This window comes from Chelon labrosus (genome assembly GCF_963514085.1).
Source record: "Chelon labrosus genome assembly, chromosome: 17".
Classification (NCBI taxonomy): Eukaryota; Metazoa; Chordata; class Actinopteri; order Mugiliformes; family Mugilidae; genus Chelon; species Chelon labrosus.
The window spans coordinates 9,167,788-9,184,499 of NC_140350.1; the positions used below are offsets into that span (position 1 = coordinate 9,167,788).

A 16,712-nucleotide genomic window follows, 5' to 3' on the forward strand; every position below is an offset into this window, starting at 1 on the left:
GAATATTACAGTCACCTTCCACACTTTCAGGACAAGAGGAGGGAGTCATATAAACATGTAGAGAAAGAAGTTGAATGTCACACAGCGGTGAATTGTTTTCGTATTGTCTCGTGGTTTCCTGTTTTATTTTGAAAGTCTAACTCTCCTCTCGTTTCAGGTCACTTGCCCTTCCTCTTGTGTCACCGGTCTGATTGTCTTCCTGATTGTTTCCACCTGTTCCCCATTACCCTCCTGTGTATATATGGTCTGCGTTTTCCCCTGTCTTGTGCCAGTGTGTCACGTATCGTGTTGTCGATTCCTTGAGCATACCAGCCCTTGCATATCAAGTCATAGCTAAGTTTTTCGTTCTTGATAATTCATGGTCTCGTTTTTGCCTCCTTGGAGTGATTTTTTGTTTGATACTTTGTTTCATTTGTCATAGCTTTGTGTTCGAAAAGAATAAATTATCCTTTGCCTTTTGCTACCTCTGCGTCTGAGTCCTCCTCCTTTTCCTGGCGTGTCATTGAAATATCTATCTATCAAGCTGTCTAGCTAGATAGGTACCATACCCTAAAGCAACGCTTGCCTATTTGGTATTGCTTTATGTCCCATAACTGATACAAGGAGTTTGTTCCCCCAATTTCTGTTGAAGAAAAATGGCCGAGTTACCAGTACTAACATACTGTAGTAGCATAACAAAAAACAAAGGTAAACTTGTTAAATCAGAAAGGCAATTTATTTAGTCTCTTCTTCATTTTTTCCTCATTTATAAATACATTCACATGCATAGTTACAGTGGTGTCCAAACATGTGAACACAATTTGTAACATGACATGTTACGCTAAAATTCAATTTAACTTAAAGACAAAAATATAACAGCAATGTCAATGATTAAAGAACAAGCATAAATAAAATATGTTAAAACATTTAAGTTAAATTAATTTAAAAAGGCAGTGGCCAGCATCACAGAATGACTATTCAGGGCATGTATCCAGTACATACCTGTAACAATATAATTAAATATAATAAAATGCTTTTACACACTATCGACTATGGACGTATTTTAAATGTGCCTTCATTGCATTTAAGAGCATCTCTGTAAACAAGATGGCTGGTCAACTGCTCTAGTAGTTAGTGCAGCGCAGGAAGTAGTTGTTCCTCAGCACACGGAACAGTCTGCCAGACCTCGGGCTGTACTCGAACACGTAGGGTCCGCTGTAGAGGTAAGTAAAACCTGCAGGACATCGATAGTACATATTAGCTTCTGTTCTTAAAGGATTTCGAATTTCTGTAAAAACTCATTTAAGTAATCTTGAATGCTTGAACAGCACACTTACCTCCGTACTGCAAGGCTGCTGTCACCCTGCCGGTCATGCCAGAGAATTTCTCATCAACCTGTTTGGGGAAGCCTCTATCCATAGTCTTTTTTGCCTCATCATAACTGAAAAAAAAAATAGACACAGTAATGAAACTGACTCACAATTTGCTATACATTTTGTAAATCATTACAATGCCAACATTTGTCATTTGAACTGATTTCATCTCATTTGAACACACCTGTAGTATTCTCTGCCAGAAAAGAACAGTGTCTTTCCAGATTCTGGTTCATAGAGGGCTGCGTCCACTTTAGTCACATGTTCGGGCAGACCAAAACTGGAAATTGACTTGGGATAGCCACGCACAAGATCGTATCCTCTGAAAGCCCACACGTTGCGTCCTGTAGAGAGATGAAAAGACTGGTTTGAATCTATTTAAAGGTCAACAGGGTAGTAGTAGTAGCAGTATAGTGTAACATTAGGTGGACACAGAGAACACATACTGTACCTTTAAAGAGTAAGACGCTGTCCAACTGGTAGCTCTCATAAGCAGCATCAATGCTGACAGGGGCGTTAGGCCAGAAGTTTGTGATGAGAGTCTGCTGGGGTGTATTGCTCTGAGGGTAGCTGCGCCAGAAGAAGCTGAGACCACACACAAAAGAATGTAAATGAGTTCAGGAGCCAGCTCTAGCCTGAAGAAAAACATTCATAAGAGGCTGAATTGAGCATTCAGCACCGCCCCTACCTGTCCTTGAAGAAGAGCATCTCTCCTCGCAGGGTGGCAACAGCATCCAAGACCATGGATAAATCGCAGGCATCAGGAGTGGTGGGGGGTGTGGGTCCAGGCTGAATAGGATCCTCGTTTGCACCTGGAGGTTACATAAAATGAATGTTCCATTGCAGCAACATTGTGTTCTGCATATAATCTGGTCATGGGCTGTTTGTTCAAAGGGAGGAATGGTGCAGCTTCTCAGTACTTACCATACAGGGACTGGATTCCATTTACATCATCCCGGGGCAGAACAAAGGTGTCAGGGTTTCTGTATGAGTACACAGGGTACATGAGAGCACCAGGATCATCAGAGTGAGACAAGCCCAGAGAGTGGCCAAACTCATGGGCGGCGACCATGAAGAGGACGTAGCCTAAAGCAGGGAAAGCAGAGTGATGGATCAGTTACAGCCCTTCTAGATTAAATGAGGATTTAAGCAAAAGAAGATGCCATGTTCTGTAAAAAATAACCAACTTACCTGAAGTTGAGCGGAAAGTGAATGTCTCATCGTCATCGAAATGGGCATCTCCTCCGATACCAGGAGCAGGAGCGAAGGCATGGGCAAGAGTACCATCAGGGCCATCAAAGGGGTAAAAATCACCATGGGCTGTAAGCAAGAACATAATCATGTTAAGCTATGTCAACCACATAGAGACACAAGCCTTTATCTAAACTGGGTTTTCCAAATGCATCTCACCACACTGGCTGATAAATCACACTGACTGTTCATAAGATACTGCTACGACTAAAATTCTGATCATACAGTAGTGGTATAACTGAAAGTTAATTTGTACTCACATAGGCGACCAAAGGAGATCATGATGTCGGCGGTGCCGCTGTAGATCCTTGTGAATCTCAGAGGAGTGACTTTGGCCCAAACCTGCAGAGCTTTCTCAATGGAGTCATCCACCTCTGCCTGAGACATGTCCGGTGTGTAGTTCTCGATCCTGTAGCACAGAAAATTACAACTCAGTGATTAACCACATGAAATGCCTGTAATAGTAAGCTTCTCTCACATTCTCTCTTCAGATCATTCACCTGTATGTCAGGCTGTTTTTGTCCCACTTGAGGTTGTTTCCAAAAATGGAGTACTGAGCAATGTTTCCGTCTGGAACGCCGCAGCGGGGCTTCTTCATCATGGCCAAGGTGTCGGCATCCAGAGTCCCTGTGATCTGGAGACCAAAGAACCTCTGCATCTCAGTCAGCTTCTTGGTCTCCGGGCTGATCCCCCGCCTCACAGTTGGACCACTCTCCTCCGTTAGGTTGAAAAATTTCTTCAGGTAGCCCTGTAGATGAAAAAAGGAGTTAGAGCACTGCAGATCACAATCGTCAGAATATATGCATAAGAAGGCAAATCAAGCAAACATACCTTTGCAAAATGTTCATCCTGCACAGTAATTGGCAATACTGGCTTGCAGTAAGCTGAGACCGCCAGGGTCAGTAGAATAGTCAGACTGAAAGTCTTCATGTTTGCTTGTCGAATGCAACTTGTGTCTTGGCCATGGAGGCAGCCGTTATTTATGCTGGCACTTGGGCGTGTTGCGCAAATACCTGCTTGAGTCAGTGACTTAGGAAATATTCCTTTTATGGATAAGAGAGGAAGTCAGGCTTCGATTGCTCATTCAAAAAAAAAAGTTTCCAAAACAAGACACTGCAATTATGACGACATCGTTCATAATGTTACAAACAGCAGCGTCACATGCATTTTAAAACACCACGTAGAATAAACTCATACGCAGTAAAACAATACAATTATTAGTTTTATTTGGAAAAATGCATTCATCCACAGTCAAGATGTTAAATGAACATTTGCAACACAATAATAACTTGTGAAAAGTATGAAGAGGACACATGGGATAAATATCTCCTTTCAAATCTGTTTTCCATATTTTACGCCATGAAAAAAAAATAAATAAATGCCCAAAATCAAAGTATTGACGAAAGCTCTAGAACAGCTGCTCAGTCGACTTCAGGGTGTCGTTCTGTCACCCTATAAACAAGTGCACAAACGAGTACAGATCTGCATTAAGAACTACTTAAGAACACTACATGTTCCTCAAGTCATAGCCTAATGCAAGGACTATTTCATTCAAATGATTTTCCCAGTTGTTTGAGAAGTTGAGGAGTTATGCTGGCATGTCTCCAACAATCCTTAACCACGTTGTACATCATCGCTTGTTGAAAGCTACATTTCAGCCACTGTTGGCCAACACTGGACTGTGAGAAAAACAGTAACGACTGCATTGAGCAATGTGCTTTCACAGATGAATTGACAAACAGCAGCAAATGCAGACACATAAAATTGTGTTGTAATTAAAAAAAAAATGCAACAAAGGTGTTGGATCACAGTTTCATAGTGATGCAAAGCAGAACCATGCAATGCATTTTTCATTCGGTTAAGTATCTTTAGGTAAAATGTTGATATCCATTTCATGCAAAAAAAAAGTCAAATGATCACAGTAAAACTTATCCAGTGGCAGAATTAGATTAAAACAAACATTTAAAATACATTTGTAAAATCACATGAAACACGCAAAAAACTGTACTTTGATTCAAGGTAGTAATGCCATTATTACAACACTATTACCTCAGTATTAGACTCTGAGGTAACAATTCCCTGTGTTATCATCACTTCCCATTTTTATATTCGGCACACTGTGACTGTTGCTGAATATTCAGTTTTGTAACATTTTGTATGCCCACATCTCTTATACACTGTCAGAGATAACGTCAAGTATACACTATTGTCATCGAGCTCAGAGGAACGCATCCTTTCAGTTATTTCCTGTCCGACACTGTTTCATTGTCATCCTTCTTCTCGCGTTCCAGCAGCTCTTTGGCGTAGCTGGTGTAGACCACGTGTTTTGCCTTGGAGTCATATTTGTAGGAGAGGTTTCCCTTGAAGAAGTGAGCGAATCCTGTGAGGGAATCACACTGTGTTATTGTAGTATATGAAATGTATGTGGGTACTGAAACTTTAGGAGAGCTAAATGTGTAGCATTTCTAGCGAGATGTGCTGTTTGCTGTATAGGACACGGACTGATGGGGGGGACTGTTTGCAAAAAGAAAGAAAAATACATGAAAGCTTGGGATGTGCTCACATAAGAAAAAACAGTGAGCAGCAAAGACAAGAATTCAACTGTAGCAGCACATGATATCGTGCACACGGCCAGTGAAGCGTTTCTAAAACATCTGTCATCTGACGTGCAATTTATGGCATACAGCATGGCTGGTGCAGCTGAAAGAGAAGCCACCTCCAGGAACCGCAGAAGTAACTGGTCCACACAAAGAGCTGAATTATTTACTAGTATATACAGTCAATGGTTATTCAAAAAGGCAGTACAGATCATGGTGGGAAAAATATCATGGGCTGGGGATGGATGGGCAGGTCAGTCAGGGATCTATTGAACAAGAATAGCTCGAAGCTGCACACACACACACGCACAAAAAAAAAAAAAAAAAACAGAAAAAATGAACGCAAATTTTAAAATCTATGAACTTAGCAAAATCAAAAAATGGGAACTATGTGAACTAGTTCACTTTTATCTGTGCAAACCGAACTTTGACCTAGTTCTTGTTTAGTGAGAACTAGCACAACACTGCATACGGCTTAGGACAGTGTGAAATGATTGTAATTTCTTTGTTTTGCACTGGATTTAATGAAAGGAGTAATAACACTGTGTGGAGTGTATCACTGTTTAAAGGAAGAAATAGAAACTACCATCATAGAAGAGAGCTGCATCTATGGGAGTCGGAATCCCAGGCCACTGCTGCTCTATGGGCATCGGTGATCCTTCCATCATCTTCAGCCTCTCATTGTACCTGTACACACAATAAATACAGTGGAATTTTTTATATGGGTATTTCTGCTTGAATGTGTGTGGTGCAGCTTGACAGACCAGGTGATTAATCAGCCACACTGGTGAGATGATAAAGAGCTAAGCCAGGGCTGTTAATTAATCACATGGGAAACTGACTAGCTTTCATTACGTCACAACTTATAAAGGAAGTAGTCTGTCTGGTCCAGTTTACTCAGTACACAATAACATGATTAGTCATAGCGTTTATGTGTACAGTAGCAATAGGAGAAAACTTTAGGAACTGGGGCTAATACATTCTTATTCTTATTCTTATTCTATAGAAGAGGTTTCCCTTGAAGAACTGAACAAATCCTGTGAGGGAATCACACTGTGTTATTGTAGTATATGAAATGTATGTGGGTACTGAAACTTTAGCAGAGCTAAATGTGTAGCATTTCTAGCAAGATGTGCTGTTTGCTGTATAGGACACGAACTGATGGGGGGACTCATGTTTGCAAAAAGAGAGAAAAATACATCAAAGCTTGGAATGTGCTTTTTCTTTTTCAGTGGAGCAACTGCCCACATGTTAGGCAAGATATTTATGGGAAAACCAGTTGTGATTATTACAGATTTGTGTTGTCTACTGTTGCCTTTTTCAAAGAAACATTAAACAATCCTTTTCACATTTTATATACTGAATATATCCTCACTTCTCAGTTCAAAAGCTCCATGAAGGTCATGGCATTCATATTTGTTCAGATGACTAAAAGAGCAGTTGATTCGACTGAGTTTTCATTTTGAAGGCTGTAGTTTGTAGGACTATTGGATTGTACTGTGTTGTGCTGGCAGCTGTTTCTATTATTTTGACAACCTAAAAAGTTAAATATTAGAACAGTCATAAAAGAGGATATCGCGCAGCACTTGGCACACAACTGCACACATCAATCACATGGGAAAACGTGATAATTTCTGCTGTGTCACCATATGTGTGGGCATACCTCTTTATAGGTCATCAGAGCAACATGTCGTGACATGTGCATCAGTGTAATTAGTGTACCGGGAAATCGTGCACTGACGAAAGTTCTGCGTAGTTTGGAAGACAAACTGCGATTAAATTCGTTAATTTTTTGTAATTACTTAATCGTAATTAACGCGTTAAAGTCCCACCCCTAGTAAAAATGCTCCGGACTAAAAACACAGTTAGGGCCATGCAAATTTCACAAAGCAGATGATGTATAAACTAATAAAATTAAATATAAATTGTGATAAAAATTGAGGTTTTAATTTCCTTTATCAACGGCTCAGTGTCACCAACTTGTATTTACATGCATAAATTAGACTGACTTTGTTCAAAATATTGCCAAAATTAGATGTTGCTTCAGTGGCGGTGGAATATTACTTGCACATCTGCTGCACTCGAGTGAGCAACTTTAACACAACGCCCCTAACTTTCTAATGGATACTGCACTGTTTACATTTCAGAAATGCTCACTGTTAAACTTTTCTTCATAAATTTACAGTAATTGACTGGCAGCAGCTTTGCCAGCAAAGTACTGTATTTTAGAATTACAGTATATTACTGGAAATAAATCTACAGTTTTTAAATTTACAACATGATGTTAATATTTTTTCAGTAAATGACTGTATATTTACAGTATTTGAATCTGCAGTATGTATCCTGTATTTAATGATAATTATAGAATGTTACTGTAATACTAATACTACTACTACTACTACAACTACTAATAATAATAATAATGATAAAGAAATGACAACATGACAATATTCATTATGCAGTTCCTTTTCAAATATTTATTCAAATAAAAACAATGCAACACAAGTAAAACTAACAGTGCTGACTGATTCACTGATGGTGGCTTCTTTTGGACCATCTTGCTGCTCTTCTTGCCTTATACCTTCTCATGGCTTTCTTTTGTGCCCCTCTCAGGACTGATGTCAATGCAGCTTCTGTAAAACAATATAGAAAGACAAAAATATTTTTCTTTTCAGCATATCAAATAAGAGCATGTTCAGTACAATGTAGTGATGCAGAACGTTGAATGCTAAAAAGAACGAGTATCGGCCTTAACAATATTACTAGGCAGTAGTTATGTTTGTAGTTGCTGTTCCTGTGTCAGAGGCACCATTGGCTATCACTACAGGTTATTGGACAATGGTGTTGTGTGAAGAACAGTTAATCAAGTCAAGCTCCGTGGTACAGTGTATGTGAAAAAGAAGCTACCTCTGAATGAATTCCAGCATGCACGCTGCATCATGTTGGTACCAACGGTCAGGGTTGGGAGTAACGCCTTACAAAAGTAATGTAATTACTGTAATGTATTGTTTTTTCGTGTAACTCAGTAATGTAAGGCATTCCAAAAAAAATTGTACTGTGTTGTGAGTAATATTTTACTCGGTACAAAGGTCAGTAACACGCGTTACAATGCATTTTAACCTGAATTTAAGTGGTGTTTTGTGATCAGCAGAGGAGAAAAATTCCGCGCAAATTGTAAAACGTTTCTTCCGAATCCGAATCCCTCGAAAGATCCACACTACTATTCATAACTGAATAGTTACTTCACGGTATGGTATAACAAGAGTTTTTGTGCAATCATTTTAATGCAGGCATTGGATTTTTAACTATTCAAGTATCTGATGAAGCAGTTGTTATTACAAATTGCACTTTCCAAACATCAGGTGTTACTGTCATGGATTTACTTATTATTTATGTATTACAAAGTAGCAAATCATTGTAACCTCATAGCCTGAACACAATATACAATACAACTAGTCCAAATAACTAATTGCATGTTATCACCTCTTCATGTGTTTTGCTTTCATCTAGATGAGCAGTCCTACGTCCCAGTCCTGCACGCATACGGACTAATCCCTCCTGCTCTTTTGGGGTTTTTTCACATTGCTTTGGCAACAAATAGAAAGCCACATCAAAAGGTTTAGACCTCTTGCCAGGAACAGGACTTGCTACGGGAAAGCGCCTCTTCCCTCTGCCCCTGGTGAAAATACATGGAAAGGACCTATAGAAAATAAAAAAATAAAGAAAACATGAACTACAACCTCATTTGTTTTTTGTAATTACATTAGAAGAGCACCTTTATTATTGTCAAATCTCATTGAGATTTTTTTCATTTCATGAACAAATTTAACATTAATTTGACCTTAATATATACACATTTACAGAATAGACACAAAACATCAGATGTTTTCTTCCAGGGTTTACTAACTTAGACTTAAAGGTCTGCAATATTGGTACAGAGCATTCAACACAATACTGTCATTACTTTTATTTTGCCTGTACAGATGAACAGCGTGTCAAAATGTGTATAAATAAAAAAATGAACAAACTTCTCTTTACCTGGTCATTTCCATTTGAAGTGATTCTGTCTGTCACTGTTCTCTGCAGGATTGTACATTTATTAATCAACAATACATCTACAATGTATAAGTTAAGCTAAGTATAAGGGGCAGCCGTGGCCTACTGGTTAGCGCTTTGGGCTTGTGATCGCCGGGTTGCCGGTTCGAACCCCCGACCGGTAGAAAGCGGCTGAAGTGCCCTTGAGCAAGGCACCTAACCCCTCACTCCTCCCCGAGCGCCACTGTAGCATGGCAGTTCACTGCTCCGGGTTAGTGTGTGCTTCACCTCACTGTGTGCTTTGTGTGTTCACTAATTCACGGATGGGATAAATGCAGAGACCAAATTCCTTGTATACACAAGTATACTTGGCCGAGAGACACTTAACCTTAACCTTAAGTCAAATAGGCCATATGTACCTGAATTAAAGTTTAATACTAAACTTCATATGTTGATTTGTGACGCCACCACGGGCTGCACCTTGTTGACCAGACGAACTGACTAAATGTAATAAGCAGTGGGCTGATTGCAAAATTTTATGACTGCCCTGTCATCACAAACAACACAGCATTGTTGTTTTACAAAACAACAACAAAACAACATTGTGTTTGAAACAGCTAATGTCACTAGACTTTAATTAGAGTGACCATATTTTGATTTCCAAAAAAGAGGACTCTTAGTGTATGCCTCCTCTGTATGGATTATACAAAAGACACAAATTCAGATATAGGCTTATTCAACATGATTGATTGTGCGTAAAATAATCTCTCTTCAACTCTCAAGTCTGAACGGTACGAACATTAAAAATAAAAACACTGTCTGGGTTTAATGTACTGGCAATCCTCATACTTGCTGCCTCAGAACCTAAAGCTAAAACCAGCTAGTTACTAACCCAGTTTTCATGAACGCCACCTCATTAAAAATCCAGTGTAGATATAGTTAAATAAATCTGGTTAATGTGCAACATGTCGAGTATGATTTTACGAACACAAATGGCAAGTAGAGCAAACACATTCACCGTAGCACCACCACTCGAGTTGGCGGCCATGGCTGATCCGTATCAATTGGTTGGATGAATTGAGACAAGGATCGATTGCTTCTCCCTGGTTACCCGGATGCTGAATTGTTGAGGTTGAATTTTTCGAGGTTGAATTTTTTTTATTTTTTTTTTAGGTTGAATTTTTTGAGTTCGAATTTTTTTTAACATTGGAAAAAACTCAACCTAGAAACTTGATGGTTTTTAAAATTCAAAGTCTGAGTGTTAGTGTTAAAACAAAGCTGTTGAAAAGTTTTGTTGCAAGCTAGCTAAAATTAGAACATGTCAGCATTTTGTCTCAATTTATATCAACATTAAAACAAGACTGTTGCTTTTGCTGGAAGATAACGTAGTAACGTAGCTAGTTTAACCTATAGTACTTTGTGTGCCTGTTACCACATGGATAAAAAGAGCCACAAAAGGTTTCTATTTGCAATGTTCTAGTTAGCTAAAATTAGCGAATCTCAGCATTGTGTATCGGTTTACATTAACAAACACTGATGCTTTTGCTGGTAGATATTTTAACTACTAATTTAGAAAGGTAGTAAGTCTAACTTAGTCCTTATTGTTTTATTTACAGTTCTGACTGTTATATCCTATCTTATAGTACAACTGTTGTATTATCCTGCTCAAGCATCAGAAGAGATTGATTCCATTATTTTTGTGATTTATGTTAACTGTTTCTAACTTTTTTCATAGGTCCAATGACACAGATAAACCAACATCGGATGTTGAGCATAGAAAAAGAGATGCTATGTGAAGGAACGTCCTTTGTGCTCGGGCTTGCTGTGGTCTTCTCCTCCTATGACAACTTCAAACGTCGGCAGTGTTGGGCAAGTTACTTCAAAAACGTAATACATTATGTATTACTTGTTACTGTCAGGAAAAATGTGAAAAAAAAAATAAGTTTTTATTTTTAAGATTTCATATAACTGATGGATGACATTTTCCTTAACGAGAGGTACCAAAGGTACCAAAGCCCCACCCCTTTACATTTGTTATCATTGCAAAAGCTGTACATTTCCTCTGTAGATAGACAGTATTAGTCTTAAACCTTGGCTTTAACATCAACACATATGCACAAACCAAAAGCTTAATATAAACTGTGGATAGTGGTTGATTGACAACCTGCACTATTAGTTTACCAGAGAGAGAGAAAAAACGTCAGCTAGTAAACTCCTACTGAACAATAACAACAACAGTAAAAGGTAGGGCTGTTGCTAATGACTGGAATGTGTTGGTGCTGAGTGCAAAATACAATACAAAAGCATTACATTGCAGTAATTACATTACTTTTGTAAGGCGTTACTCCCAACACTGATTCTTAAATGCACAAAAGGTCTTAAGCTTGACAAAGCATGTGTTTCATTGTCTCTGTGGTGCAATTAACTGACAACATGGCCTTAATGGCTGGCGAATCAATGGAGTTCATCAGGAAACAATCTAGTTATGCATATGTATGTATGAGTGCATGCATCCCTTAAAACAGTGCCTCTTCTACTGGTGCAACAAACAGCAGACAAGACCGTGCTTGTCTCAGTTTCTTTGCACTCCGTACTCCCTGTCAATTTGACTTTCATGGAGATTTGGGGCTGCATGTGTGATTGCGTGCATTTGTGCATGCATGATTATGCATGTGCATTTGCAGTACCTAACCTGAGTATTAATTATGATGTTGGCCATAAGAGGTAATTCCAACAGCCCCTTCACTGTGTGTGTGTTAAACAGTCCTGTATGAAGGCTATAACTGTGCAGGGGTTTAACACTGGCACATTATCATTCCCTGATTATTGAGGGTGACGAGAAGGTGGAATATTACAGTCACGTTCCACACTTTCAGGACAAGAGGAGGGAGTCATATAAAAATTGAGAAAAAGGAGTTGAAATATCTACCTATCCATTTATCTAGCTAGATATGTAGATAGATAGCTATATAGTTAGGTACCATACCCTAAAGCAACACTTGCCTAACACTAATTATAAACTAAATCTAACCATATCCCTGTAACTACTTTTGCCCTTTTTTGCCCCAAAATCATGACTGTGTGATGGTCCCAGACTATAGTAGCTACAATATTACACGTATCTATTTATATTTATATTTCCATGTCATAAAATATAATACACATATTGTATGTATAGAACATTATTTGGTGTTGTTTTATGTCGCATAACTGATACAAAGAGTTTTTTTCCCCGATTTCTGTTGAAGAAAAATGGCAGAGTTACCAGTACTAACATACTGTAGTAGCATAACAAAAAACAAAGGTAAACTTGTTAAATCAGAATGGCAGTTTATTTAGTCTCTTCTTCATAGTTTTCTCATTCATAAATACATTCACATGCATAGTTACAGTGGTGTGCAAACCAGTGAACACAATTTATAACATGACATGTTGCGCTAAAATATAACAGCAGTGTCAATGATTAAAGAACAAGCATAAATAAAATATGTTAAAACATTTAAGTTAAATTAATTTAAAAAGGCAGTGGCCAGCATCACAGAATGACTATTCAGGGCATGTATCCAGTACATACCTGTAACAATGTAACAATATAATTAGATATCATAAAATGCTTTTACACACTATCGACTATGGACGTACTTTAAATGTGCCTTCATTGCATTTAAGAGCATCTCTGTAAACAAGATGTAGTTCTAGTAGTTAGTGCAGCGCAGGAAGTAGTTGTTCCTCAGCACACGGAACAGTCTGCCAGACCTCGGGCTGTACTCGAACACGTAGGGTCCGCTGTAGAGGTAAGTAAAACCTGCAGGACATCGATATTACATATTAGTTTCTGTTCTTAAAGGATTCCGAATTTCTGTAAAAACTCATTTAAGTAATCTTGAATGCTTGAACAGCACACTTACCTCCGTACTGCAAGGCCGCTGTCACGCTGCCGGTCATGCCAGAGAATTTCTCATCCACCTGTTTGGGGAATCCTCTATCCATAGTCTTTCTTGCCTCATCATAACTGAAAAAAAAATAGACACGGTAATGAAACTGACTCACAATTTGCTATACATTTTGTAAATCATTACAATGCCAGAATTAGTCATTTGAACTGATTTCATCTCATTTGAACACACCTGTAGTATTCTCTGCCAGAAAAGAACAGTGTCTTTCCAGATTCTGGTTCATAGAGGGCTGCGTCCACTTTAGTCACATGTTCGGGCAGACCAAAACTGGAAATTGACTTGGGATAGCCACGCACAAGATCGTATCCTCTGAAAGCCCACACGTTGCGTCCTGTAGAGAGATGAAAAGACTGGTTTGAATCTATTTAAAGGTCAACAGGGTAGTAGTAGTAGCAGTATAGTGTAACATTAGGTGGACACAGAGAACACATACTGTACCTTTAAAGAGTAAGACACTGTCCAACTGGTAGCTCTCATAAGCAGCATCAATGCTGACAGGGGCGTTAGGCCAGAAGTTTGTGATGAGAGTCTGCTGGGGTGTATTGCTCTGAGGGTAGCTGCGCCAGAAGAAGCTGAGACCACACACAAAAGAATGTAAATGAGTTCAGGAGCCAGCTCGAGCCTGAAGAAAAACATTCATAAGAGGCTGAATTGAGCATTCAGCACCGCCCATACCTGTCCTTGAAGAAGAGCATCTCTCCTCTCAGGGTGGCAACAGCATCCAAGACCATGGATAAATCGCAGGCATCAGGAGTGGTGGGGGGTGTGGGTCCAGGCTGAACAGAATCCTCGTTTGCACCTGGAGGTTACATAAAACGAATGTCACATTGCAGCAACATTGTGTTCTGCATATAATCTGGTCATGGGCTGTTTGTTCAAAGGGAGGAATGGTGCAGATTCTCAGTACTTACCATACAGGGACTGGATGCCATTTACATCGTCCCGGGGCAGAACAAAGGTGTCAGGGTTTCTGTATGAGTACACAGGATACATGAGAGCACCAGGATCATCGGAGTGGGACAAGCCCAGAGAGTGGCCAAACTCATGGGCGGCGACCATGAAGAGGACGTAGCCTAAAGCAGGGAAAGCAGAGTGATGGATCAGTTACAGCCCTTCTAGATTAAATGAGGATTTAAGCAAAAGAAGATGCCATGTTCTGTAAAAAATAACAAACTTACCTGAGGTCGAGCGGAAAGTGAATGTCTCATCGTCATCGAAATGGGCATCTCCTCCGATACCAGGAGCAGGAGCGAAGGCATGGGCAAGAGTACCATCAGGGCCATCAAAGGGGTAATAATCACCGTGGGCTGTAAGCAAGAACATAGTCGTGTTAAGCTATGTCAACCACATAGAGACACAAGCCTTTAACTAAACTGGGTTTTCCAAATGCATCTCACCACACTGGCTGATCATAAGATACTGCTACGACTAAAATTCTGATCATACAGTAGTGGTATAACTGAAAGTTCATTTGTACTCACATAGGCGACCAAAGGAGATCATGATGTCGGCGGTGCCGCTGTAGATCCTTGTGAATCTCAGAGGAGTGACTTTGGCCCAAACCTGCAGAGCTTTCTCAATGGAGTCATCCACCTCTGCCTGAGACATGTCCGGTGTGTAGTTCTCGATCCTGTAGCACAGAAAATTACAATTCAGTGATTAACCACATGAAATGCCTGTAATAGTAAGCTTCTCTCACATTCTCTCTTCAGATCATTCACCTGTATGTCAGGCTGTTTTTGTCCCACTTGAGGTTGTTTCCAAAAGTGGAGTACTGAGCAATGTTTCCGTCTGGAACGCCGCAGCGGGGCTTCTTCATCATGGCCAAGGTGTCGGCATCCAGAGTCCCTGTGATCTGGAGACCAAAGAACCTCTGCATCTCAGTCAGCTTCTTGGTCTCCGGGCTGATCCCCCGCCTCACAGTTGGACCACTCTCCTCCGTTAGGTTGAAAAATTTCTTCAGGTAGCCCTGTAGATGAAAAAAGGAGTTAGAGCACTGCAGATCACAATCGTCAGAATATATGCATAAGAAGGCAAATCAAGCAAACATACCTTTGCAAAATGTTCATCCTGCACAGTAATTGGCAATACTGGCTTGCAGTAAGCTGAGACCGCCAGGGTCAGTAGAATAGTCAGACTGAAAGTCTTCATGTTTGCTTGTCGAGTGCAAATTGTGTCTTGGCCATGGAGGCAGCCGTTATTTATGCTGGCACTTGGGCGTGTTGAGCAAATACCTGCTTGAGTCGGTGACTCAGGACATATTCCTTTTATGGATAAGAGAGGAAGTCTGGCTTCGATTGCTCATTCAAAAAAAAAAGTTTCCAAAACAAGACACTGCAATTATGACAACATCGTTCATAATGTTACAAACAGCAGCGTCACATGCATTTTAAAACACCACATAGAATAAAGTCATACGCAGTAAAACAATACAATTATTAGTTTTATTTGGAAAAATGCATTCATCCACAGTCAAGATGTTAAATGAACATTTGCAACCCAATAATAACTTGTGAACACATGGGATACATATCTCCTCTCAAATCTGTTTTCCATATTTTACAACATGAAACAAAAAATACCCAAAATTAAAGTACTGATGAGGTTGTGTGACCGAAAGCTCTCGAACAGCTGCTCAGTGGACTTCAGGGTGTCGTTCTGTCACCCTGTAAACAAGTGTACAAACGAGTACAGATCTGCATTAAGAACTACTTAAGAACACTACATGTTCCTCAAGTCATAACCTAATGCAAGGACTATTTTATTCAAATGGCCGCATGTTTTTGTCAGTTTTTCTCTTTTAACAGTATTTCCTTTACCCCATGCTTTATTGGAATTTTTATTCTGGTGTTTTAATTCCCGCATGTCTGTGAATGACCACTGCTGTTACAAATCAAAACATCAGATAACAAGGAACTCTGACTAACTCTACTTATTGGTCATTAAATGACGTTAATCAGTCACCAGCAGTAAAGAATGAATAACAAGCACTTCTACTTTAACTTGATTTCTTTAAATCATTAAGGTTTCCTCGTGTATTCAGTCACAAACATATTCATTATTGCTGTGTGGCACTGACACCTGATTTTTCCAGTTGTTTGAGGAGTTGAGGAGTTATGCTGGCATGTCTCCAACAATCCTTAACCACGTTGTACATCATCGCTTGTTGAAAGCTACATTTCAGCCACTGTTGGCCAACACTGGACTGTGAGAAAAACGGTAACGACTGCACTGAGCAATGTGCTTTCACAGATGAATTGACAAACAGCAGCAAATGGAGACACATATTGTAATAAAATTGTGTTGTAATTAAAAAAAAAAAAAAAGCAACAAAGGTGTTTGATCACAGTCTCATAGTGATGCAAAGCAGAACCATGCAATGCATTTTTCATTCGGTTAAGTATCTTTAGGTAAAATGTTGATATCCATTTCATGCAAAAAAAAAATTCAAATGATCACAGTAAAACTTATCCAGCAGCAGAATTAGATTAAAACAAACATTTGAAATACATTTGTAAAAT

The 16,712-nt window shown here is 39.4% G+C and overlaps 1 protein-coding gene across 1 annotated transcript; it reads right to left on the reverse strand.

Moving 5' to 3' along the window:
* Window positions 1-1,103: 1,103 nt before the first annotated feature.
* On the reverse strand, window positions 1,104-15,593 carry LOC311502148 (uncharacterized protein; the record flags this gene model as incomplete). The annotated part of the gene is made up of 21 exons (XM_084564279.1): window positions 15,244-15,593; window positions 14,913-15,160; window positions 14,673-14,821; window positions 14,370-14,498; window positions 14,103-14,264; window positions 13,867-13,990; window positions 13,630-13,763; window positions 13,363-13,522; window positions 13,144-13,247; window positions 12,934-13,040; window positions 4,860-4,963; window positions 3,435-3,594; window positions 3,104-3,351; window positions 2,864-3,012; window positions 2,544-2,672; window positions 2,277-2,438; window positions 2,041-2,164; window positions 1,804-1,937; window positions 1,537-1,696; window positions 1,317-1,420; window positions 1,104-1,213 (listed from the first exon to the last, which is right to left on the reverse strand). The coding sequence occupies exons 1-21, from the start codon at window positions 15,340-15,342 to the stop codon at window positions 1,104-1,106; spliced, it is 3,000 nt and encodes a 999-aa protein (XP_084420405.1). The 5' UTR covers window positions 15,343-15,593.
* Between the last annotated feature and the right edge of the window lie 1,119 nt (window positions 15,594-16,712).